The sequence below is a fragment of the Lupinus angustifolius genome, unplaced genomic scaffold, assembly GCF_001865875.1.
Source record: "Lupinus angustifolius cultivar Tanjil unplaced genomic scaffold, LupAngTanjil_v1.0 Scaffold_120_37, whole genome shotgun sequence".
NCBI classification, from domain to species: domain Eukaryota; kingdom Viridiplantae; phylum Streptophyta; class Magnoliopsida; order Fabales; family Fabaceae; genus Lupinus; species Lupinus angustifolius.
The window spans coordinates 24,708-51,728 of record NW_017725048.1 but is presented as its reverse complement, the minus strand read 5'-3'; the positions used below and the strand labels follow the sequence as shown (position 1 = coordinate 51,728).

The window sequence follows — 27,021 nt, the reverse complement described above, 5'->3', positions numbered from 1 at the left end:
TTTCTTTTTTATAGGAATTAGGAAAAAAATGAATGCAATTATACTATATCATCCTTAATTATTTAAAAAGAGGAATACAAATGAATGAAGAATTGATAATATAATATAAATTTTTATATTATTATTGTTAAGCCGTTAATAAATCAATGTTGAATGATGTACTGACTCAATTACCATATTTTACGAAGTATTTTTTATTATAGAGGTAATATATCTTAGGTTATAAGTAAATAAGTTCCTACTGCCATTAATATCATAACATTTGAGCTAATTAATTTTTCCTATAAAATTATTTCTAAAACAAAAGAGAAGTATTGTGACGGAAGGAGATAAATTGGGCTAGGATATCAATTTTCATGCAAGGACCACTTAGCCGCCATAGTCTTCATAGGAAATGTCGTTGAAGGTGGCAACTAAGGAGAGAGAATTAACAACACAAGAGTGGATTTACAAGATGGAACCCACAATAGAATTGTTTATGTAATTTCATAGGCTCATTCTCATTCCACAATTATTATTTATTACTTACTTCTGTGTCTTTTCTTTTTGTACTCGCTCTAACAATGATTTTGTGCTTAAGACAAGGATCCTCTTTTCATAACCCCCTGTTGAAAAAGCCTTCACCTTTTTCATCACTTTCTTTCATAACATGGCTTTCCATCGTTCCATGATTATTTTCCATCATAGTCCCCATGTTGTTTATTTCTTTGTCTGGTCTGGAGTGAAATAGAGAGACATGTTTCACTGTCTTGTTGGGTTTTTGCAAATTTCATATACACAACAAAGCTTGTTTTTGTTTTTGTTTAAGAATGATGTCTAAGTTTTTTTGGGTGTGTGAAATTGAAGAGAGTATAGACTAAATCAGATTTTTTGAGTTCTAGAGTTTTTTTTGCTGGGTTTGAGAGACTTTGGTGATTGAGTTTCTGGGTTGGTTGAGATAAGGTGTATAATAGTTAAAGTTGATTTTTTTCGCTAGAAGATAGAGAAAGTTGATTTTTTTTTAGCCAAGAGATAGAATAATTGAATTGGGTTTCCCATATATAAAGAGAACAATGATTTAGATGGTGACTAAAGTCTTTTAAGGGTGGCTGTGTGTAATTCAACCATCTAGCTTCTATTAGCATGGCTGTGGTTGATGATACAATGACAATCTATGTTAGTTCTTCCGGGTCGGTTCGCAATACTGGGGTTCCTGGAACCATGACCAGTATCACAGAAATTGTAGAGGAGCCTTCTATAAATGTTGTTAATGATACAATCTATGTTGCTGTGGCTAAAGATGTAAAAGATAGTCAATTAAATCTGATATGGGCATTACAGAACTCTAGAGGGAACAAAGTTTGTATCCTTCATGTTCATGTGCCAGCAGCAATGATCCCCTTGAGTAAGTTTGCTACATGTGCCTATATACTTCTCTATCTGAACTTTTTGTTTGGTACCTAACTGTATGATTCTTTTGTTTGCAAACCAACTGTAATTGAAGTCCCGAGGCGGACGTAGGTTGTAGAAAAAGGGCGAATCCCCCACCAAACAAGAAAAACAGTTTCTTATATACTATTATATGATTGTTGAAGTGAAATTATGTGTGATCATATCGCCACTTTACTACGTCTCTTGCAGGACAATTTAACTTTTGCATGAAAACCAATATATGTGAAGGGTTATTATATTGGTTTTTTTTAGATTTTATTGGAAATTTTAGATTTTGTTTGACGTGTATTAAATTTCCGCCCCTAAACAAAAAATTTCTAGTTCTGCCCCTATATGCTGTCTTGATCAATACTATTTTAAAATTTTCAAGGTGATCTGAAGTAAATGCAGAAAGGCTCATAAGATAATGAAGCCTATTTTTAAAACATAGTTATAAGTTTCATATCTTTTTTATTTGTTTAAATTCTAATGCTTAAAGGTTTGTTTGAATTATATATGATGTTCTTTGAGCTGCTTTTGTCAACATGGTGATTTGATGTATGTTTTATCATTAGAGCAATTATTTTAAAATACCAAATTTAGCTGTAATGTATAATAACCATTGAATATGCTCACTCTACCGCGCTGTATTTATCATCCGTATCAGATTCATTGTCCAATAACGATAATTAACTTGTTAATTTGGTTTTCTATAGTGGGAGCGAAATTTCCAGCAAGTTCACTGAAAGAGCAGGAAGTTCAAGCATATCGGGAAATTGAAAGGCAAAGCATGCATAAGACTCTGGACGAATATCTTCGTACCTGTCAACAGATGGGGGTAATTGGTCTCATTACTCTATCCAAGTATGTGCAGTATTAATTTCAAAACTTATTTAATTTTCGACTAATAATTAATACAGGTGCGGGCAGAGAAGCTGCATATTGAAATGGATTGCATTGAAAAAGGAATTATAGAACTCATTTCTCAGTATAACATTCAGGAGCTTGTTATGGGAGCAGCGTCTAATAAGCATTATTCTAGGTAAGAAGTTAGCTAAAATACTTCTGATGGCCAGAACAATCAGAACACGTTATTGCAACCATACATTTCTTTTCGGAGATTGGAACTTTTCTGTAAAACATGTTACATTTTCACAGTTTTGAAATACCATTTCACGACTTTCTTAGCTGTGAAGCTTAACCTTGATCTCTCTCTTTGATTTTATTCCCCCCCGGAAGGTTTTGGCTAGATGAAGACAACATTGCCCTTCCAAATTTGGACTAACTTGAAAACTCACCTTCCCTTTCCATTTCTATCCTTCGTCACGTAAACCTGTCAAGCCTTAGGTCTGTGAGAGGCATTCACTCACAGCCCATATGCTACTTCATTTGAGTCTTTCCACACTCCACTGGCCGTAACACATAACCAGTTGCAACTTCGGTTATCTTTGCCTTATTTCATAAATCCTGATGATATGCTATTCACAGCTTGAACATATTACAATCCCTATATAAATTTTGGTGAAGTAAATATAATGTTTTCAACGAGCTCCACTTGGACATTGCAGGAGAATGATGGACCTCAGATCTAAGAAAGCCATCTATGTATGTGAACAAGCTCCAACTTCTTGTCGTATACAGTTTATCTGCAAAGGATTCCTTATTCATACAAGGTATGTTGCATCATAGACGCTGATGATGTACGAAGAATGTAGTGTAACATTACGTGATGATAAAAGTAATTTTGAAGGAAGTTTTGTTGCTTAGGAATACAAAGCTCAGCATTTAATACTTTCAGAAAGCTTGTTTCTTGATTTATCTTATGAAGTGTATTATTTTGTGCTGTCAAAATTCTCTACGGTTATCAATAGGATTACCATCGCACTTGGTTATATTATGTTGGTTACTGATATATGTACCACATCAACTCAGGAACCGCAATTCGGATGGAGGTAATGTAGATGTCACATCTCCTTCAGTGCAGGAAGTGCCGAACTCTGGAGCTGGGCATTTGCCTCAGTTGAGATCTCAATCTTTTGAGCTGGGTCAAAATCACTTCGTAAAACTGACTAATCCAGCTCAAGAGTTATTTCGTAGAGTACGGTCATCTAATGATGGACATGAGTCAGATGGACTGTCAAGACGGAGTCCTTCAATTTCCTCAACACGCTCTCACAATTGTTCAGTTGAACCAGTATTGACTCCAAATTTGATTATTGAAGGCAGTGAAAATGCGGTAGAATTGACCTTGAGTAATTTTTCGTTGGATCTTCATGATTCATCACCTCCTAGTATACTGGTACACATAATTTTTTCTCTTCTAAAATGATAATGTTTGTGTCTATAGGGAAGATGTGCTTTTTTTTGTTGACATTTCGAATTCATGAAGAGACATTTACTTTCAAATTTTGCATTTGACGAATAGTCTGAATATCCAAGCTATAACTAATGTTTTGAAAACTGTGATTGAACACTAGCAGGATGGAGGAACATATGATACTCTCTATGATCAACTTGAACAAGTTATGGCCGAGGCAGAGAATGCTAGGCGGGATGCATATCACGAAATTGTTAGGCGCGGAAAAGCTGAAAAGGAGGCCATTGATGCTATACGCAAGGTAACTGTTTGTTTGTTTAGGCCTTCTTAGCCCTTATGGAATGTCTACATGATCACATTTATGATGCGAATAGTTAATTTCTAATAGTTTGTATCCAGTTTTGTTGTTTTTAAGTTTTTCTTAGTTGTAAAGCTTTTATCAATCTAAAATGTAAAATAAGATCATTTTGTATGGTTAGGTGTAACTTGTGGTTGTTTTATTTTATCGTTTGCTGAAATTGCAACTTAATACAACCTTCGGTAATGATCATGTTTGAACCACACAATTGACAGGTTAAAACCACTGAAATCTCGTATAAGGAAGAGCTGAAACTGAGGAAAGAGTTAGAGGAAGTACTAGAGAAGGAAAAAGAAGAACTTGATAACATGAAGAGCGAGAGAGACAAAGTCAAGGAGGAACTCCAACATGTCCTAGATCAGAAGTCATTACTCGGGAGCCAAATTACATCAAATGAACTTATGATAAAGGAATTAGAGGAGAAGATTATATCTGCTGTGGATCTGTTACGAGACTACAAGGACGAACGAGATGAATTACAAATGCAGCGTGATAACGCGTTGAGAGAGGCTGAGGAGTTGAGGAGAAAACAAGGAGAGTCCTCGAGCACGCAAGTGCTTCAATTCTTCTCCGAATTCTCTTTTCTAGAGATTGAAGAAGCAACTCGTAAATTCGACCCAAACTTGAAGATAGGAGAAGGTGGATATGGAAGTATATTTAAAGGCCTCATGCGTCATACAGAAGTGGCTATAAAAGTTTTGCACGCTGACAGCATGCAAGGACCGTCAGAGTTTCAGCAGGAGGTAGGATGGTTTGATTTTTGTGTGATAATTTCAACATCGCCCTTTTTTCGTCAGCTATCATTTTTTGCCTTTTGCCTTTAAAATTTGAAATATCTTATGAGTTGTAGTGTGTAAGTTGTTACATGTGAAGCTATGAAATGAGTTTGACCTTTAGTCCAGATTTATCGTGAAACAAGTAACTTGACCCCACTTTTGGTTTGGTATCAGGTTGATGTATTGAGCAAGATAAGGCATCCCAATCTTATCACACTCATAGGAGCCTGCCCAGAATCATGGACTCTTGTCTACGAGTTTTTACCCAATGGAAGCCTCGAAGATCGTCTCTGCTGCAAGGATAATACAGCTCCATTATCATGGCAATCTCGTATTCGCATTTCTGCAGAATTGTGTTCTGCACTCATCTTTCTCCATTCCAGTAAACCTCACAGCATAGTACATGGTGACTTAAAACCATCCAACATTCTCCTTGATGCAAACCTTGTTAGCAAGCTTAGTGACTTTGGAATCTGTCGTATATTATCTTGCGGTGACAGTTGTAGTAATAATAATACCCAGTTTTGGAAAACTGATCCGAAGGGAACGTTTGTCTACATGGATCCTGAATTCCTTGCTTCGGGGGAACTTACTCCCAAATCCGATGTTTATTCATTTGGAATCATATTGTTGAGAATATTGACCGGGAGATCAGCCTTGGGAATAGTGAAGGAAGTCAAATATGCATTAGATACTGGAAAGTTGAAAACTCTCTTGGATCCTTTGGCTGGAGACTGGCCATTTGTGCAAGCCGAACAGCTGACTCACTTGGCTTTGAGGTGCTGTGAGATGAATCGTAATAGCCGGCCAGACCTGCATTCAGATGTCTGGAGAATGCTGGAGTTGATGAGGGCTTCTTATGGAGGCGCAAACACCTTCGGACTAGGTTCTCAAGGGTTTCACCAACCTCCTGCATGTTTCATTTGTCCAATCTTCCAGGTAACTTCCTCTTCAAACCTTCATTTTCAGTTTCGGGTCATTCAAAATAGTATATTATATCCTTGTGATCTTTTAAGGATCTCTTGGAACAATAAACACTTGAAGCCAATGACAAGAATCCCAATGCTCAATTTTCATCGAAAATTTAATAGAAATCTTGCCTTTTCTTAATCTTATTTTTTTTTAACTTTATTAGCACCATTTACTAATATTTTTCAAATCCATGCATCTTGGAACAATAGAGAGTTTTCTGGTATAACTAAGTATATCTTCTCACCGTGTGGTAATGAACTAATTCCTTTCGGGCTGAGTGGCTGCCCCTCCCAATAAGTTTCGCTCTCAGGAATCAAATCTTTGACCTTTTGGCTTATCTTGGTATCCAGCGAGACCTTACACTACTGAACCAACGTCTTATTGGTTAACAACAATCAGAGAGTTGAATGCAAAAGAAATTATCTAAGAAAGTTACCTCACATTATGTTCCTACTTTGCAGGAAATCATGTCCAATCCACATGTGGCTGCAGATGGTTTTACCTATGAAGCTGAGGCTATAAAAGGATGGCTAGAAAGTGGTCATGACACTTCACCAATGACAAATTCTAAGCTTTCACATTACAATATTGTTCCAAACCGTGCTATTCACTCAGCAATTCAGGACTGGCTTCAAACTCAGTGATGGATAAACTTATTATGGTTCTATGTCCATTTTGTTTTAAACTTCAGATGTACTTGTTAATACTAAGTTTGTAGTAGGAAATAATGTTGTATGTACATGTCTTTTCTTTCATTATGTCAGTTTTGTTCTTTTACAGATTTTTCAAATATGGAACCACAGTTCATAGCAGTCATGTTGTATAGATAGTTGATACCTATGTGTTTTTGTATCTTCACGTTTAATATTTATGCACTGTTGGTGCATATAAAGATTTATACACAGTCAATATATCATTACCATTAATTTATATTATCTTTTTAATAGTCAATGATGATAAATTATAGAGTAACAATATATAAAACTTATACAACGTAGGTGCATAAATAATTTTCTCTTATAAAATATGTATCATTTTGGCATGCTGTTACAAATTCTGAAAGTAATGAAGAAGTTAAGAATATTTCTTTGTTAACCTCTTTTAGTATAAAGTTTAATATGGCATGCTCAAAATGACCTCTCATAATAAGTGTGAATAACCTCCCATATTCAAAAGCTTATTTCAATAATAAAGTATAATTCTGAACATTTTAATATTACTAAGTATATTAATCAATTTTCATGCTTCATGTAAAACTAGTCAAAATAGTCTTATAAAGAGCATCCTAGATAGTATATTTTATCCAATTCGAAATATACAATTTTACTTTAGAGCGGTCGACTTTAGATAATATTTATTAAAAAAGTTGACAGCAGCATTAGTATATTACTTCAATGGACATTATAATAGAATAGCAAATTATGCAGCTCAGTGATTTTGTTGCACCAAGTACTGAATGGAAAAGTTTCAAGTTTGATATTCACTAAAAAAATTCTTTCTCTTTTTATATCTCTATCATTCTCATACATGAAGCCTCATATATTGGGTTGTACCTTTTATGTAGTATATATTATCTTAAGTAGATTTAATGTTACTTTAATAAAGTGCTCCTCTATGTACCAAAAAATATTAAGTGCTCCTGTAGTGAGTTCAGTATTTCGTCAAATTACATCTATTTTCCATGCATGTATTCCGATAGAGATCTTCATCCATTTCGTGGGTGGATACTTTTGATTAACCTTAAAAATACATCTAATTTTATGTTTGAGAAACTACCATCCATATACTAGTGGAAAAAACACTGATGGATATAAAGAAGTTTATATATATATTACCAATATTGTAAAGTCAATGCTTGAACTAAAGACTTTCTCATGTAAAAGTTATATGAGAAAAGCAAAAGCTCACTTTGCTAAAAAATATATTATGTGAAACAAATTGTTAAGTGGTATTTTATATCACCGGTTATTAATGGGAAAGAAGAACGATGGTTTTATGATAACGATATACACATGAACTAATATTTGGTATGAAAAAGCATAAACTATTTTTGGGAGAAGGAAGAAAAGCATAAAGAAAGCACTTAAAATAAAAAGATGAGCTAAAACCAAAGTCGTGAGCTGAGTGGAATATGTCTATCTCATACGTACATATGTACACGTGGATTCCATAATAATGGTGATCACGTGTCATTGATGGAATATGTAGGACTGTGTTAGATGTAATATCCACATATAGAGATACTACTAAGATATTAAACTCATTTGTTTTAGTGAAAAATTTATATACTAATAATATATAAGTTATATATATTATTATTATATTATTTATCATTCATATTTAATTATTATTTATTTTTTAAATGACTTAATAACTATGTATAATGTTGATTATACTACTTAAGTCTTGACGCTCACTAAGATATTAATGTTACTTCATTCCAATCTTTTTATAACCCACTTTATTAAAATATATCTGGGTGGATTAATATTTTTCATACTTTTTGCATCCTCCGGATTTGTAAGTGTTTCACCAACAATTTCATGTAAATAAAAAAAGTCGGTTAATATAATTATCAAGATTAAATTTGTCAGCAATATATATATTTCACGCCTACCTTTTATTATTGAGACTCACTACCATTCTCTTTTTACTTGATTAATGGTTTTAAGTACTTATTTGTCTTTTTATTTTCACTCAATTAATAAGGATATTTTGTGTGATAAAAAAGAAAATAATGTAGACACATTTCTTGAAGGGATCAAAGGTAGTAGTTTTAAAACATAAAGTTCAAAGCCCAAACATAAACTCCACAAAGAATGATTTAGTTGGTAAGAATTCATCTCATATTTCACAAAAAAGATGCGAGTTCGAATTTCATTAGACTTCATTGGTAAGTAATTTTTAAGTACCTTTATAAGTGCTTCCTTCATCCATGAGACATCTCTTGCATGTCTTCGGTAACCCTCTATGATTCATCTGGCTAAAGTTATATTGTAAAAAATATAGTGAATACTAATTTTGGTCCTTATATATATATATCAATTTGATTCTTGGAATGATAAAAAATCAAAACTCGTATCAAAGGATAATAAATGTTGGTCAAAATAGTTTTTGTTAGAGATCATAAAAATAGTAAAATATATTAATTTGATCTAACATTTAATATTTTTTGTAACCATTCTAATTAAGTCTTTCAAATTTTTATAGACCAAATTGATATTGAGGAACCAACATATATCTTTACTCAAAAAAAAATTAAACAGCTACTAAAAACATCATAAAATGGGGCAGACTCCTCTATATTAATGAAGAGAGGAATACAATTTTTCCCTATAGTTTAAAGGGTAATTTTGTCTTATTATAATAAACATAAACCAACGGGCATTGGTTCAAGTAGTACATGCTTGATTCCTCTTATTATAATAAACATAAACCCACTTACCTGTGGATGTTCCCGGCTCGGACAGGATTGCCTCCAGTGCGAGGATATCTATGGGAAACCAATAAACATAAGGATACAAGTACAATTGTATACAATATTTTCTTTGTTTTTTGACATCATTTACCTCTCTAATACTGGAGAGGAGTCTCATTCGATGTCGGTATCAAATCTGGAAACATAAATGTTGTGTATGGTTCATAGGCCCAAAAAGGTGAGGATAAAAAAATATTGCGTATGGCTCATAGGCCATGTTGGACACCACATAGATCGGAAAGAAGCTTATAGAATCGCAATCAAACAAGTATTATGTTGTGTAACATGAAAGGATTAATTCAACAGGAAGATAAAAGCAACACTAATGAAGAGTAAACAAATTTGGGAAATTTAACATAAAGTTGGAGGGGCCTCATACATGCGAATGAGACTCTTCTCCATTAATGGAGAGACAAATGCTATATAAAAGTAAAGAAAAGACAACACACATTGATTTCATATCCTTTTTATTTAAAACGATATTACATTTTTACCCTTAAAATACAAAGGAAAAAGTCACTTGTCTCTCCATTACTTGAGATGAGTCTTACTCCATACATGCCCATGCGCAACGATAAATTAAGATCTTATTAAGCTTGATTCCAACCTAGTCAAACAAAATTTCTATTCATTTCTTTAATAAGATTCAATAGTTACAATACTTGTTTTGATTACCCATATAACATTGAGTATGTGTAAATATCACTTATAAGAGAATGTGGTTGTGAAGGCAAAAGGTGATCAAGCCCGTGAATGACTTTGGGGAATAGCTAGAATGGAAAGTGACACTCAATTAAAAAAATTATAAAAATATAAAATAACATTTTTATATTATTTGTTGTAATTTGATTGACTAGGACTATAGAGAAATAATTTTTTTAAGACATGAAATTTTTGTTCATTCTATAAACACTTTATATCATTTAAGGGATGTATCAATGAGTTTGTATTTTTGAAAGAGTGTTGTCCGAGTGACCGTGTAGACATGACATGGTTATATGGAAAGTACAAAGGGACATTGTTTGATGGTGATTGCCCAAGATGAGGATGACAACATTTTCCATTAGCTTTTGCTATTGTTGAGAGTGAAACCATTGATGTTTGGTTCATTTTCCTTTTAAATTTGAGAAGGTATGTCACACCCAATAACATTTTTTTTAATATTGGATCATGCATGTTGAGGCTATAAAAAGAGCATACACTCTTGAAGGGAGTGGATTATCAAACTCAAATACACATCATGTATTTTGTATACACAAGATTGTTAATAAATACTATATATTACTAATACATGCACATGCTATTAATGTGATGCTTATAAATCTTAAGCTTGACTCAATTAAATAACTGTGCCTAACACCAAACTTAAGCTTATTTGTTTAGTCAAATAAACATGTTTTATGGAGTATTTAGCGAGCCAGACTCAAATATTTCGTAAATAGTTTAACCCACTTACATTTATATTTTGTATAGAGATTTTAACCTCCTATAGTTCTCATGGTCGACTTTAACAAAATTAAATCCGATATATGTGATTCAATAGAAAAAAATGTATTTTAAATATTCGTGCAACCCAATTTTATTATGTAAATGGCAACATTTTTTAAAATATTTTTTTCAAATCTTACTATAGTTTAAGAAACATAATTAACATCTTACCTCTGTTTGCAACTCAAACACTCGTAAATATATCTCACTAGCTATCAGATTCTTTTATTTTACAATAATATAATATTATATTTAGTATGTATTCTGTACTCCCTTACTTTCTTTTTCATCGATTAAATTTTAACACTAAATTAAATATTATATCAAAGAACATGTCCTCAACTACCTAATTTGCATAGTCATATATAATATGTCAAATTTGTAGATAAATGTATTTATATTTTTTAGTGCTATCGTATGATTAAATTTTAATTAAAATTAAATTTTTAATGTGCTAACATACATAGGTCTCCTCACAAGTTTTTATAAGCATATATCACCTACATCTAAGCAATCATGTAAAAATAGAATAGATATCATACATCCTCAAACATGTCTCATTACCATTAAATATTATCACATGAAAAAAAAAAATTAAGAGAAAGATTTGTATAAAAACGTGTATATATATAAATAACCAATAAAATGTTGACAATATATTAAAATTTTAATTCTAATTTAAATTTATTTTTAAATGATAGCACAAATAATATATATATATATATGATATATTATATATATTTTTATACAAATTTTTTTTAATTTTTAAAAATAAAAAATAATATTCTGATTAACCCATAAGGAATAAAAAACATTTGGTGATAATTGTAAGTAAAGAAACGGTTCTCAACACAAATAAGCAACTATGGTTATCTCACCGTTGTCCTAAGAAACAAGGAACTTTATTATGTTGTACCAAAAAGAATAAAAAGTAACAACATAATGGGTAATTTGAGTAATGTGTCAATGCACATAGTACATAAAAACACGTGGATCTTGTACCCCATCATAACAAAATTCTAGTTGAACTGTGTTACCACACGTTCTTTTCTAAATTTAATTTTATTTTCGATGTATTATTCTTTCTTTAGAATAAGTATTAGAACATTTAAAAAATATTGAAATTGAATAAATTTCATTCAGGGAAATATATGACAGTTTAATAGAATTATTCTAGTCAATCATTCAATTTTTACATCATTATTAACTTTTTAATTTATTTATACTAGCGTATCGATCGACACTTCGTGCCTATAAAACATTCTTATTTTTCTGATATATATTATTTTTATATTACATTTTGTAAAGAAAAATAATTTAACATAAGAATTGTTACATATAAATTTAATAGAAACCAAATATATAAGAAGATTAATCAAATATAGAATTGAAGAAAAAAATATAAAAAATAGAAAAATGTGTGAAAAAATAATGATGTTTTGTGAAAAATAATAAAATTAATATTTAAAAGTTAATAATAATAATTATTTGAGGAGTTATATTCAAAAGTTTTGGATGAATAAAACAATACCTAAAAATTAAACTATTTTTTCAAGAAGAAGTACATAAAAGGACTCATGTACCTTATAAGATTAGATTAGTCCCTACTGATAAGATAAGAAAATACATATTTTAATAACAGAAAAAATATATCTATTAATAATGTATGAGTTTTATATATTATTATCATATTATCTAATGTTTTATTATTATTGACTATTCAAACTATAAAAAAAATATAAATGATATAAGAATTGTTACGGTGTATAAATGTTTACGTATTTTAATAATTTTAATAATAAGCACCTTTCTCTCACCCCCACCTTCACTCAACCTTCATAGTACCCAATTCCTCCGTACCTTCCTAATTTTCTCTCTCAAATAACAAAAAAAAACCTTTCTTTTTTTGTTTCTCTAACACCCCTTTTCTTCTTTCTTCCTCAATTTCCATTTCTTTCCATAACACAATCTCTCAGCATGGTTTCACATGGAGCTGCTATATATACTATGATGTTTCTGTTTGCTTTCACTTTTGCTTATGCTGGTGATATAGTTCATCATGATGATGTTGCTCCTACAAGGCCTGGTTGTGAGAACAACTTTGTTCTGGTATTCTTCACTTTATTATTCCCTTCAATTCCATAACTAGTTACTCAAATGTTATCTTGTTGCTTTTGATCTTTACTTTCATGCTTTAATTGTTTGGAAACTAGTGGAACTATAAGGGGATTTGGAAAACATAAGAAAAATCTCTTTTTTTTTGTTAAGTATTAAGCCTGCTTGAGAAAATGAGGAATATGAGGAGAGAGAAGAATAGTAACACTGAAGTGATTCTATTAAGGTTGCATCATGTTAATAGAATTGCTCTTTTTGGTAGTAATTGTTTTGCTTTTGAAATTGGGAGGAGATCTATGTTATGTGGTTCAAGTAAGCGTACTTTGGAAAACATCTTCTATATAATAATGATTTTTTTTTAAATTTCATTATCATTTTTTCACTTTCTTATGCATATGACTCTTATCATGCCAAATTGCATAGTTGACACTTATGATCTGTTTGCGAGTTGAGTTTTGGAGGGGAAGAAATAAAAGACTTCAGAGCCATCTCACAAGTGTATTTCATAGTTCCTAAGCTTTCTTTTTTCATTCTTTCCCCTCCAAAATTCAACTTGAAAACAGACGCTTAGGTTGATTCAGGTGGAGTTGTATAGATACTACTCAAAGACTAAGTTTGTTCATATTCTTCTTCAAATACTTTTACCCTTTATGCTTTCATGTAAAATTTCTGTAGTTCCTTTTTTGTGCTTTTTTGTTGATTGACTCTCCTTCATGGTCTGCTTAGTTGTGGAAAGAGAGGTTTTTTTCCCATTTTTAATACATCCCAAATTTAACTAAGAACAAGGGGATGGAGGCTATATCTTTTGGAAGGATTAACTTTATGAAATGACTTTGAAAAACGAAATCTACTAATCTTTATAGCTTGTCTCAAAGGATTCCGGTATACGGCTATGTGGTTCTTTGCTATTTTGTTATATCGTGTGTTGCTAGATACACGTTGTGTACTTTCTTTAACAGCTTTATCAACTTCTTCTCTTTTGCCAGGTCAAAGTCCCCACATATGTTGATGGGGTGGAAAACAGTGAGTATGTTGGTGTTGGTGCAAGATTTGGCCCTACATTGGAATCAAAAGAAAAACGTGCCAGCCACACTAGAGTTGTCTTGGCTGATCCTCCTGATTGTTGTAGCAAGCCTAAGAATAAGGTATTTGAATTAATTTGAAGCTATAGAACTTAACATATTCAACTTTATGAAGCATTTCTGGACTAAAAGCTCTACTAGTTCCTACTAATATTTATTCACCTGTAACTTGTGTTGCTTTGCACTATTGTTAGCTCACCAGCGAGATCATTTTGGTACACCGAGGAAAATGTAGTTTCACAACCAAGGCAAATATAGCTGAGGATGCTGGTGCTTCAGCCATCATCATTATAAACAACCAAACAGGTGTTTACATGTAATTTTTTAAGTTGCTTTTTGAGAGGTTTAGTCTATTTTGTGGTAAAGATGTTCTTGAGAATCGTAGTTGCATATAACACTAAATGTTTTTTTGTTCATTATTTGTTGTTAGAGTAAGCAAATAAATTCTGAAATAAGCTGTTGTAGTAAATATTTATTTTAAAAAAGAGCTTTATTATATCTTGTTTGATTTAAGCAACTATTGTATTTGCTTACTTTGCAGAACTTTTCAAGATGGTTTGTGAAGATAATGAAACTGATGTTAATATTGGAATACCTGCTGTCATGCTTCCACAAGATGCTGGAATAAACTTGGAAAAGCATATAAGAAACTACTCCATAGGTGTGTTTGACTTTTTACGCCTCTTATTTTGTCATTTCTTTATTGCATTTTCTCTTATAGTCTTAATTTTTCAAATGACTGCTTTTATTTTTTATATCTGATCTGGTCTTGTGCCTTACTTGGTATCCTTACACTTGTCCGTATACGGTTCCTGCTCTCCAGTGTCCATACAGTTATACTCTCCACACCGTCCATTGGTTGATGTTGCCGAAGTATTTCTGTGGCTTATGGCTGTTGGAACAATTTTATGTGCTTCTTATTGGTCTGCCTGGACTGCCCGAGAAGCAGCTATTGAGCAAGAGAAGCTTTTAAAGGTTACCTAGTTCCTTTTTGTGCCAATTTATTCTCTCTCTCTCTCTCTTCCTGATAAAATTAGAAATATATTTTGAGTGAAGAAACTATGAAAGTCTTATTAACCTTTACACCTGCAGGATGCTTCAGATGAATATGTTAGTACAGAGAATGTTGGATCCAGTGGTTATGTGGAAATCAGTACTGCATCAGCAATTTTATTTGTTTTGTTTGCTTCTTGCTTCTTGGTTATGCTCTACGAATTAATGTCATACTGGTTTGTTGAAATTTTGGTGGTTCTGTTTTGCATCGGTGGAGTAGAGGTGAGTTTATTCTTGTTCCGGATTTGGTTCTTGATGATTATTTACTACGATATTGATTGTAATAAATTTACTGGTCAAGAAGATTACCATGCTTTACACGTCACCATTTTTGCAATTTGCATCTTCTTTAAGGCATCTGCTAATGGTGGTCCCTTTGTGGTTGATGTATATTGACACTTATCTCTTCTCCTTTTTGGTTATAATAAGATTGAACAAAGGGACTTTTCGGAAAATAAAAGAACACCAAGTAGGATAATGCTCTTTCTTTAATAGCAAATGAGTTGAGAATTCCCTATTGCATGCTTAGCTCATAATTTAAGTGAGCCTGAAATTCTAGCTTTTTCTCAACTCAATTGCTCATGAGCTCAACCTATAAATATTGAGTCGAGCTTGTCAGAGACTCAATTACCATTTTTCGGATTTTCATCTTGTCGGAGAACTGAGTCTTACTACAAGTTTGAAAGAGACACTGAATTCTAAGAGGTGCTTCAAGCCTTCTTTGCCTTAGATGAAAGTAGTTTAACTTATTTATGTTAAATGGCCCACCTAGGAAATTCTAGTGCTTACTTTGAATACAAGAACCGTAAGTTAAATACTAAATATTAAGGCTGAAAAAAAGAAGAAAAAAATGTTCGGTTATATCAAAATCCTAAATAAGTCAGTCATTTTTTTAATAATTTCAATAGCCATAGCCTTTAAAATTGGGCAATATGATAAATCTTAAATCCCAGTTCCACCTAATTATGAATTCCCTTCGGTTGTTTGAAATTATTATTTTTGTCATGTGGATTCGCACTTAATTTTTTTCCATGGTAATTTGATGATCCATGCATCCATAGTTACTTGGAGTTCAGTCAAAGGAGTGCAGCATGATTTTGTTGATATGTAGGAGCTAATTATTTATATTCTTTATGCGTTTTCAGGGACTGCAAACTTGTTTGGTGGCACTGTTATCATGGTAAGTTTTTTCTCCTCCTTTCCTACATAATTTTATGAGTAAACGTTTGCTACCGAAATAAAACCTAACCTGTCCATGAATAAAATTGGTTTGGGCTAGGGAAGGATTTGATAAATAACTACTCGTGAAGAGATAATCAACTAGTTTAATAGAATCAACGATCAAATTTGGCAAGACACGATATTTCTCAAACTTTAATTTTACATACTTTTTACATAAGCAAGGGTTCTCTTGCTTTCCCGTAATGTCCTTTTTACAATAAATCGATATTCTTTGAAAAACAAAAGACTTAGCTTGAAGTTGTGGTTGTAGAGTTCTATTAGGTTCCTTATGATACAGAATTGACAGCATGGTGCTTATAGTTTCAGATGGTCTCAAGATGCGGCACAAACATTTGTGAAGATACCTTTCTTTGGAGCTGTCCCATATCTTGCACTTGCTGTTACACCTTTCTGCATAGTATTTGCTGTGGTTTGGGCAGTTTATCGCCGTGTATCGTACGCCTGGATTGGTCAAGACATTCTTGTAAGGGCATTCTCATCCCTAGTCTCGTTAGAGTCTTAGCTTAAGACTCGAGTGTGTTACATGCAATGTAGCTATGAGTCTTAAGTGGAGTCATAAGCTTGAGTCATTCATTTTCAAGATCATTTCTTAAGAACCAAGTGAGTGTACATGCAATTTGCTTAAGTGGAGTCTTGAACTAAGAATCAAACAGAGCATCATATTGCTGTTGCTCAACTGAAAAATTGTTAAGAACTTGTATCTGTGTTAAGTATACTATATATGAAACTACACTGATGATTGGAGATTATTCTAGGCCCATTGACGCAGGTACTATTAGTTTTCATTTCCCTGTTTATGTCACTGTTTCACGTCCACATTGCTTTTCTCAGTTAAACAAATTATTTTCATGCTTCCTTGTAATGTTGCTTCAAATAGAAATTGAATGTATGTTATTTGGGGTTTCTTATTAGTTATACACATCTCGGTTTAAACCTGGAAATTCTGTATAAAACTTAATTTACTCAGTGGCAACCTTGTAAACTTTCAATACGTTAACTATGAGGTGAAATAATAACATATTTACCGTTTGTTTCTACCTCCTTCCGTTCAGGGTATCACGTTGATAATTACAGTTCTTCAGATTGTCCGCATACCAAATCTCAAGGTAAAGAATTCTCGATAGATGATTTTTTCAGTGTTTTTTGGTTATCAGAAAGCATGTCTATGATACTTGTGAATTTAAAGATATGATGCACGAATGGGGCATATATATATAGGTGAAACTGTTGAAGATGGCTTTGCCCGATAGTATTCGAATTTTATTCTGAACAACAATTGCACACTAATGTATACATTTCTTTATTATATCAGGTTGGAACTGTTCTTCTCAGCTGTGCTTTCTTATATGATATCTGCTGGGTGTTTGTCTCTAAATGGTGGTTCCATGAGAGTGTGATGATAGTGGTGAGTATTCGGAAGAAAAATCTCCGTTCTCTACCATTCTTTAAAAAGCTTAATTTTCGCCTTGTAAACATGACATCTTATAATCTAAATTAACCTAACATTTTCACTTTGTCAGGTAGCTCGAGGTGACAAGAGTGGAGAAGATGGTATCCCCATGCTACTCAAGATTCCGCGTTTGTTTGATCCCTGGGGCGGTTACAGCATCATCGGTTTTGGGGACATACTCTTACCAGGGCTTCTAGTAGCATTTTCACTGAGGTAACGTTGAATCAGAAGTCATGTATGGATCTTACAATACATCCCTCCCCTTTTCATGTTCGTTATACGAATAATATTCAACTTTAATTCATAAAATACATAGTATATCCTTGTAAAGAATTGTTTTGCCAATTCGTTAGGCAGATGAAGAGAATGGTTTGTATCATGTTAACACAGTTCATGAACTTAAATATTTCATAATATCAACAACTTTACAGGTATGATTGGTTGGCAAAGAAGAATCTCCGGGCTGGATACTTCGTGTGGGCAATGACTGCTTATGGTTTAGGTATGATATCTATGATTTTGGAGGTAGTTAATATGTCAGCATAAGCAGCAACAACAACAACCAAGCCTTGTATCCCACTAGATGGAGTCAGCTACATGAACCGAACAATGTCATATCATAAATCATGTTCTTTGACTTAGAAAAGAACGAGTTCATCGAAAATATATAATAAAGATCCAATTGCACAATGTTTTGGTTTAACAATATCCGGTGACATCTTTATGTTGCCATCACCATTCTCTTTAACATCATTCCTTGAACTTGTTCCATGTGCAGGTCTCTTTGTCACATATGTGGCCTTAAACTTAATGGATGGGCATGGTCAACCAGCTTTGCTTTACATAGTCCCATTTACACTTGGTAAGTAAAATTATCAGATTCACTTAATTGATTAGATTGCAAAATAGGCTAGGATTGTCACATTTTCTTATATGGGTGTGGGACAAATAAGTGAAATGATTTTATTGAAAGTATAGTTTTTTGATAGACTGTACCACAATAATGTAGATAGGACCATATAACTAACATGACATCCCATTGATAAAGGGTTCATTTGTTGAGGCTTTAAGAAAAAGTAGTTAAACTCTTTTGACAAATGCTTATGTGAGATGCTCAACTTCTCTTAAAAGTTGAATTTCAACTTTTTTTAGATAAACATTTTTAATAAAAACCTAACCAAACCACAATATAAGTATCAGACATTATTTATTTTTTGATAAAAAAGTGTTTTTTAAGAAGAAAAAAAGTGTAAACATGTGAGCTCAAATTGATTGGTTATGAGGACAAGTGAACTATTAGACATTTGGATAAAGCATATGACATGTGAAAGAGAAGTACAGATATTCTCTAGTACCGGACGAAGATGACTATAATGTGGCACCCAAAAAATATCTACCAGTCCTAATTTTGAATTATTTTCGACAAATAAATTTAAAAGCAACAAAATCCCCTTTTACATTATATTTTAGTACTGGAGAGGATCTGATAAAAATAGAGTAAGACCTCCTATAAAAAATGTATATGTGAGGAGGAGAAAAAAATTATAAAAGAGGGAAAATAGTCGGTTATAGTGGGTTAAGGGGGTGGTTGTATGTCTATAAATAAAGGATAGAGTAGTGGGGGTAGTGACTTTTGGAAGAAAATAAGAAAAGGGAACTGATTTGGAATCAGTTAGGGAATACTTTCTTCCAAGGAAGGAGAGAACTCAACCTTGTAATCTAATCCTATAAATCAAATACAAAATTCCATTCAAGATCTTATTGATCTTGAATCTGTCCTTATATCTTCTTATCTTCTTATCTTCTATCTTCTGATTGCGCATGGTGTCTACAAGAGAAATGGCTAGAAACGCTGAGGATTGGATCCAAGAACGTGAAGAGATGAGATGAGAAAGAGAGGAACAAAGGATAAGGTTGGAATTGAATGAAGCAAGGTTGAAGAGATTAGAGAAGGGAATTGCTCAATTGACCAATTCTCATGATGAAGCCAGTGGAATTGGAGGGGATTATGAAATTCGTGGTAACCATGGGAGGGAACGGTGGAGGAAATTGGAAATTCCAATTTTCTCGGGGGATGATGCATTTGGGTGGACTCATAGGCTTGAAAGATATTTTCAATTGAAGGAGGTCACTGATGCAGAAAAAATGCAGGCAACACTGCTGACATTGGAAGGAAAAGCCCTCAGTTGGTATCATTTGTGGAGCAAATGCAATCCTCATTCATCTTGGGAAGGATTCAAAGTGGCAGTGGTACGAAGGTTTCAACCGTCCATGGTGTAGAATCTCTTTGAGCAATTACTAGCACTAAAGCAATCGGGGACTGTGGTGGACTTCGTTGAAGAATTTGAGAAATATGTGGATTTTTTTGAATGGCCTCAAGGATGAAATCAGGGTTGAGGTGAGACTTTACAAACATCCCAATCTTTCTGAAGTGATCCAAAAGGCAATCATGATAGAATAGAAGAATACCATATTACAAGGGAAGGTACGTTCGGGCCAAACTTCTAGAGGTACCACGTTTACTAGAAGTAGTTTCCCTAATAAAGCCATCACAATGGAGAACAAATATGGGGCAAAACAGAGGAATGAACAATCCTTTGTGGGAAGTGCATCAGTGAACAGGAACATGACACATACTACTGATAGTTCCAAGAGTAGAGGAGGAACCTTCAAACATCTTACAGGAGCCGAATTGAGAGAAAAAAGAGAAAAATGGCTATGTTTTAGATGTGATGAACCCTATAGCAGGGAACATCGATGTAAGAACAAACAGTTTAGAGTGATTCTGTTAGAAGAGGAGGAGGAGGAGGAGGAAGGAGGGGAAGAAGAAATTGGAGAATCTGTAGGTGCCACCTTGCAATCCTTACAATTATCGCTGCATGCTATGGCAGGGCTTATTTCAACCAATTCTTGGAAGGTTTCTAGAAATCTAGGAGGCAGGGAGGTGTTGATACTAATTGATTGTGGGGCTTCCCACAATTTCATCTCTTTAGAATTGGTGGACAAGCTAGAACTTCTTGTACAACCTACCCCTAGGTATTTAGTGGAATTAGGGGATGGTCACAAAATATATTGTCAAGGAAAATGTACTCAATTGAAACTGCTATTGCAAGGATTGGAAATAATTCAAGAATTCTATTTATTTGGTTTGAAAGGGGTGGATTTGGTATTGGGCTTGGAATGGTTGGTAAATTTGGGGGAAATTAAAGCAGATTTTGGTAGATTTGAATTAACTTTCAACAAGGATGGGGCTACAAATACAATTAGGGGAGATCCACCATTAACTAAAACTCAATTATCTCTAGGGGCCCTTATGCAAATTCTTAAAGAAGAGGGAGACGGTTGGATGCTTTAGTATGTAGAAGCTGAATTTGTGGAGTCCAGGGAACAGGAGATTCCCAGAGAGATAGAGACAGTGTTAGATTTGTATCAAGAAGTGTTTAAGGATCCTCAAGGCCTTCCCCTAAGGAGAAGGCATGATCATGTCATACACTTGAAGGAGGGTGCTGATATTCCAAATTTGAGGCCCTATAAGTATCCTCACTACCAGAAGACTGATATTGAAAAGCTTGTGATGGAGATGCTTGAAGCATGGGTGATCAAGCCAAGTATCAGCCCCTATTCCAGCCCCATTATCCTGGTAAAGAAAAAAGATGGAGGATGGAGATTCTGTGTAGACTATAGAGCCCTCAACAAAATCACCATTCCTAACATAGAGGAATTGTTGGATGAATTGGGTGGGGCTAAGATATTTTCCAAGTTGGATTTAAAGTCAAGCTACCATCAAATCCGGATGAGGGAAGAGGACATAGAAAAGACGGCTTTTAGGACTCATGAGGGGCATTATGAGTTTGTGGTCATGCCTTTTGGCCTCACCAATGCTCCTTCTACTTTTCAGGCCTTGATGAATGACATATTGAAGCCTTTTCTACGAAAATTTGCTTTGGTCTTCTTCGATGATATATTGGTATTTAGCAAGGATCTTCCTACTCATGTGGCACAATTGCAGTAGGTATTGAATGTATTGCAAGAAAATGCCCTCAAAGCCAACAGAAAAAAATGCACTTTTGCTCACGTAAGACTAGAGTATTTGGGTCACATTATCTTAGGTAAAGGAGTGGAGGCGGATCAGTCCAAGGTGGAGGCTATCAGTTCTTGCCCACTGCCTAAGGATATCAAAGGATTGAGAGGGTTCTCGGGGCTTACAGGGTACTATAGAAGGTTTGTTAGAGATTATGACAAATTAGCCAAACCTCTAACTGTCTTATTAAAAAAGGATAGCTATAAGTGGAATGACCAAGCTAGTGAAGCCTTTGAATGCCTCAAGACGGCTATGACTAACCTTCCACTGTTAGCAGTGCCAGATTTTTCTCAAGTTTTTGTTGTGGAGACAGATGCATCTAACAAGGGGTTGGGGGCAGTTTTGATGCATGGAGGTAGACCCTTAGCTTTCTAGAGTCAGGGTTTATCATGGAGGGCTCAAAAGAAGTCTGTGTATAAGAGAGAATTAATGGCCCTGGTGCAAGCTGTCCAGAAGTGGTGGCATTATCTTTTGGGCAGACATTTCATCATCAAAACTGATCAAAAGAGTCTCAAATTCCTTAATGATCAGAAATTATTCACGGCAGAACAATTCAAATGGGCAGTCAAGCTAATTGGTCTGGATTTTGAGGTACAATTCAAGCCTGGAAGAGAAAATTCTGTTGCAGATGCTTTATCTAGGAAGGGAATGTTTGCATCTATTTCTTTGATTTCAGTAAGGGATATAGAAGAATGGAATTTAGGAATTCAGCAAGATTCCAAACTGCAACAGATCTGCCAAGATCTAATCATAGCACCAGATGCTCATAAAGGCTTTCAACTCAAAGGAGGATTGTTATTGCACGAAGGCAAGTTAGTGGTATCTAGCAACTCTAACAAAATTCCTCTTATTCTGAAAGAATGCCATGAAACTCCTATGGGGGGACACTCGGGGTTCTTTAGAACGTATAAGAGGATAGCAAGGTGTTTATTCTGGTTTAGTATGAAGAAGGATATTAAAAGGTTTGTGGAAGAGTGTGATGTGTGCCAGAGGGTGAAATATTTTACATTAACACCAGCAGGACTGTTGCAACCTTTACCAATTCCCTCACAAGTTTGGATGGACATTTCTATGGACTTTATTGGAGGGCTTCCCAGGATACAAGATAAGGATACTATACTAGTAGTAGTAGATAGACTCACTAAGTATGCTCACTTCTATGCATTGGGTCACCCTTTCACTGCCAATGAGGTGGCTATTCTGTTTGTAAGTGAAGTAGTTAAGCTTCACGGATTTCCATCATCCATAGTTTCAGATAGAGATCCCATTTTTCTAAGTCAATTTTGGAAGGAACTTTTTAGAATAGCTGGGACTCAATTGAAACTCAACACTGCCTACCATCCTCAAACTGATGGCCAAACAGAGGTTGTTAATAGATGGTTGGAGAATTATTTGAGAAGTTTTGTAGGCTCTAAGTCCAAACAATGGCTAAGGTGGTTGTCTTGGATAAAATTCTGGTATAATTCTACCCATCATAGTTCTACGAGTATGACTCCTTTCAAGGCTTTATATGGTAGAGATCCACCCATGCTACTCAAAGCTGGAGAGTTTTCATCTAAGATTGAAGATGTGAATCAGTTGACGCATCAAAGGGATCTGTTGCTAGAAGAGCTTAAATAGAACCTACTTAGGGCCCAAGACCAGATGAAGAAAATGGCTGAGAAGCATAGAAGGCTTGTGGAGTTTCAGGAGGGGAATTGGGTGTACCTCAAGATACAACCTTATAAATTGAAATCCTTGGCGTCTAGACCTTTTACTAAACTCACAGCAAGATATTATGTCCCTATAAGGTGTTGAATAGAATCGGTCCAGTGACTTATAGGTTGGAGCTCCCTAGCCATGCTAAAATACATTCGGTTTTCTATGTATCTTTACTTAAAAGGGCCCTAAAGCCTAGTCATAATCCTTAGTCGCTCCCTCCAATGCTAAATGAGGAATATGAATTGGAAGTAGAACCAGAAGATATAGTTGATTGGAAAGAAGATCAGCAAGGGCAAGTTGAAGTGTTGGTCAAGTGGGCACATCTAGCAGATTGCAACAACTCTTAGGAAACAGTAGCAATGTTGCAGGAGAAATTCCCATCTTTTCCCCTTGAGGACAAGATAATTCTTTTAGGGGGATATTGATTGGAATAGAGTAAGACCTCCTATAAAAAATGTATGTGAGGAGGAGAAAAATGATAAAAGAGGAAAAATAGTCAGTTATAATGAGTTAAGGGGGTGGTTGTATGTAGGGCTGGAATCGAGCCGAATCGAGTCGAACCAGAGTTCATTTCGGTTCAGCTCGATAAGGATTGGTTCAGCTCAAAACTCGATACGAGTTATTTTTTTAGTTTGAATTCGGCTCGGTTAAAGTTCGCGAACTGTTCGGTTCAGTTTGAATGGTTCATTTAGACAACTTAAATAACTAATTAAATTTTAAAAAATACGACAAAATGTTTTATATATAATCATAATCTTGTTTATACATATAAAAAATAATGTTTAGGTCATATAAACATAAAAATTAATTTATATATATATATATATATATATATAAATATATCGAGTCAGTTCATGAACCTAATGAGTCAAACTATATTCAACTCAAGTTCGGCTCATTTATTTAACGAGCTCAATTTTTAGCTCAAGTTCAACTCGTTTGGTTCATGAACCAAGTTTAGCGAGTGAAATAACGAATCGAGTTTCGAACGAATACCGAATTGGTTCGGTTCATTGTCAGTCCTAGTTGTATGTCTATAAATAAAGGATAGAGTAGTGGGGGTAGTGACTTTTGGAAGAAAATAAGAAAAGGGAACTGATTTGGAATCAGTTAGGGAATACTCTCTTCCAAAAAAGGAGAGAACTCAACCTTATAATCTAATCCTATAAATCAAATAGGAAATTCCATTCAAGATCTTATTAGTGAAAAGTTAGGACCATTTTATGAAACTTCATTATGTAATATGATAAATGCAGGGACATTTATATCATTGGGAGTAAAGAGAGGGGAGCTGAAGATTTTATGGAGCAGAGGAGAACCAAAAAGGGCTTGTCCTCATATTGAAGATGATCAACAATTACTTAACCATTGAACCCTAGCAAACTTGTATCATAACTCATAAGTATTAGTTTACATGAGAGTGAGAGTAATTTTTAGGAGATTATTATGCAACATTTGTAACCAAATCATATATGATAATAGTATGGAATTAAATTAGCAGCTTAGAATATAAAGGGCATCCTCAAAATCATGTCTTTGCCAAGCAAATGCAATGAGCAAAGTGTTATGCTGCTAACACTAGGAGGCTTCTGTTTACTATAGCTAATGACTTGTATTAATTTTATTTCCAGTGTAATTAGATTTGACTCCAAGTTTTCTAATTATAATTATTACTTTTATTATTACTAATACGTGTAAAATAAATTTGACTCAAGCTGGCTAATTAACACTAGGAGGCTTCTGTTTAGTATATCATCCATCATTGATTTGTATTACTTTTGTTTAAGAGTTAAAAATAGTTAATAAATCAATGGTAGATGATTTGTTGACAGTGTAATTTTTTTTACACTATTAGTGTATATGTATTAAATCCTTTTATATAATATCGCTCATATTCAAGGTTGTGTGAAATTGCTTCAATGATTAAAACTGTTGATTTCATATTTACATGCAGAAGAAATAAATACAATTGACGTTTATAAGAAAATTAATGATGGTGCTATTTTGTAGCTCAGTTGAATTGTTAATTATGTGGATTGGTTGAAAATTATTATTGATATGGGTTCAATTTATCATTCCCCATTGCATGATTCAATAGGGTCCGTTCGTTAATAAGTATTCTCTAGACACATTCGGCTTAAACATTTGTGCTTGAATTTCACTTTTTTAGATAAACATTTTTAGTATACCAAGGAGAGTTTAATGATGGGTAAAAAAAATTTTACATTATTATTTTTATTTAAAAGTCAATTATCATTTACCTATGAATATGTGAATGAATCTTCCAACAAAAAAAATGAACCCAAATAAGTACTTTTTATTACAGCCGAGTCACTTATTTTTCCTACACCTAAAAATGACATGTGACAGCCTTTGCTTAAGTATTTATTATAATAAAAGTGTTCATTTCATTTTTGTTTTGGAAATCAGCTCTTAGAAGAGGCTGAATCTCATAAAAATATTTCTATCAAAATAGATTTTGGACAATCACTTTAAGAATCTTGAACAAACAGACCCATGTTTTTAATTACATTCTTTTTCCAGTAGCAACATTAAACTAGTTCCAACCCAACTTTTGACAAAATGAAGAACCTACATACATGGATATTTTCTTAATGCTTCTGGACCAATTTCAACCCTTTGCAAATAAGTAACTATATAGATTGACCTAATCCATGAAACTCCCACTAGTGGGGTCTAGAGATAATAGATAGCATAATTTTACTCTCACAAGCGAATAGACTTTTCAGGATTGGAACTCGACCTTCAAGTCACAAAGCAGGCAAGCCTACTGTTAAATCAATACTATCCCTCTAACCGAAGCAAAAGATTCCAAAACCATGAAGTGTAAGCCTGAGTTGGTTCACATGGTTGTAAGCAACTTTACTTGAAGAATCTGATGGATCCACACCAATAAGAGAATAAAGAAATTGAAGAAGATTCAAGGAAAAGGCAGTGTTTCTTCAGTTTTGAGGAAGAGAAAGGAATGGATGAAATGAAAAGAAAGTGTTAATTTATATACATTCACTAGAATTCTTTATCTTTATGCACAATTTATTATTGCTACTAGGTATATAATTGTCTATTATAAACCTCATTTATTTCTTCAAATTCTTCCATGTTACTATAATGTCAAGCCACCCTTGAAACGTAATCTTTCTCACTATTCTCTACCCTGATTCTTTCTTTCTATATTCTCTCTTTGCATTCTCTATTAAACCAAACAATGCATTAATGAAGAATGCAAAACCCAACAGAAGCAACTTGCACAATCACAAGTAACCATGAGAGCACATCTTTTGTCCCACAAAATGTGTTACTTCACATGTTACTTGATATAATTGAAAAAAAACAATTATTAAACTTTTAAGTTAAATGTATATTTTTTCAACTAATCAATCAAGTGACACACTTTGTGGGACAGTATATGTACTTCATGCAATCAAAGTACTGTGGCATTGTATTCCTTACAAAGTATTGTAAATGCACAATAATGTA

General features: G+C 33.7%; 2 protein-coding genes across 4 annotated transcripts; both read left to right on the top strand.

The window, feature by feature from the left end:
- Positions 1 to 396: 396 nt before the first annotated feature.
- LOC109339925 (U-box domain-containing protein 33-like) lies at positions 397 to 6,610 on the top strand. Of its 3 annotated transcripts, XM_019577460.1 has the most exons (10): positions 397 to 1,043; positions 1,081 to 1,384; positions 2,127 to 2,248; positions 2,331 to 2,452; positions 2,979 to 3,083; positions 3,343 to 3,709; positions 3,888 to 4,028; positions 4,301 to 4,828; positions 5,036 to 5,800; positions 6,295 to 6,610. In XM_019577460.1, the coding sequence occupies exons 2-10, from the start codon at positions 1,123 to 1,125 to the stop codon at positions 6,475 to 6,477; spliced, it is 2,595 nt and encodes an 864-aa protein (XP_019433005.1). In that variant the 5' UTR covers positions 397 to 1,043; positions 1,081 to 1,122; the 3' UTR covers positions 6,478 to 6,610. The 3 variants fall into 3 exon arrangements, with proteins under 3 accessions (XP_019433005.1, XP_019433006.1, XP_019433004.1); XM_019577461.1 differs by having other exon boundaries at positions 397 to 1,384; positions 3,891 to 4,028; XM_019577459.1 differs by having other exon boundaries at positions 397 to 1,384.
- A 6,004-nt stretch (positions 6,611 to 12,614) lies between these two features.
- On the top strand, positions 12,615 to 25,054 carry LOC109339926 (signal peptide peptidase-like 4). Its single transcript, XM_019577462.1, has 14 exons — positions 12,615 to 12,908; positions 13,901 to 14,059; positions 14,191 to 14,302; positions 14,538 to 14,657; positions 14,820 to 14,971; positions 15,089 to 15,271; positions 16,195 to 16,229; positions 16,592 to 16,754; positions 17,344 to 17,397; positions 17,604 to 17,696; positions 17,812 to 17,954; positions 18,173 to 18,243; positions 18,520 to 18,603; positions 24,780 to 25,054. Exons 1-14 carry the CDS (start codon positions 12,777 to 12,779, stop codon positions 24,893 to 24,895), a joined length of 1,617 nt encoding a protein of 538 aa, XP_019433007.1. The 5' UTR covers positions 12,615 to 12,776; the 3' UTR covers positions 24,896 to 25,054.
- The last annotated feature ends 1,967 nt before the right edge of the window (positions 25,055 to 27,021 follow it).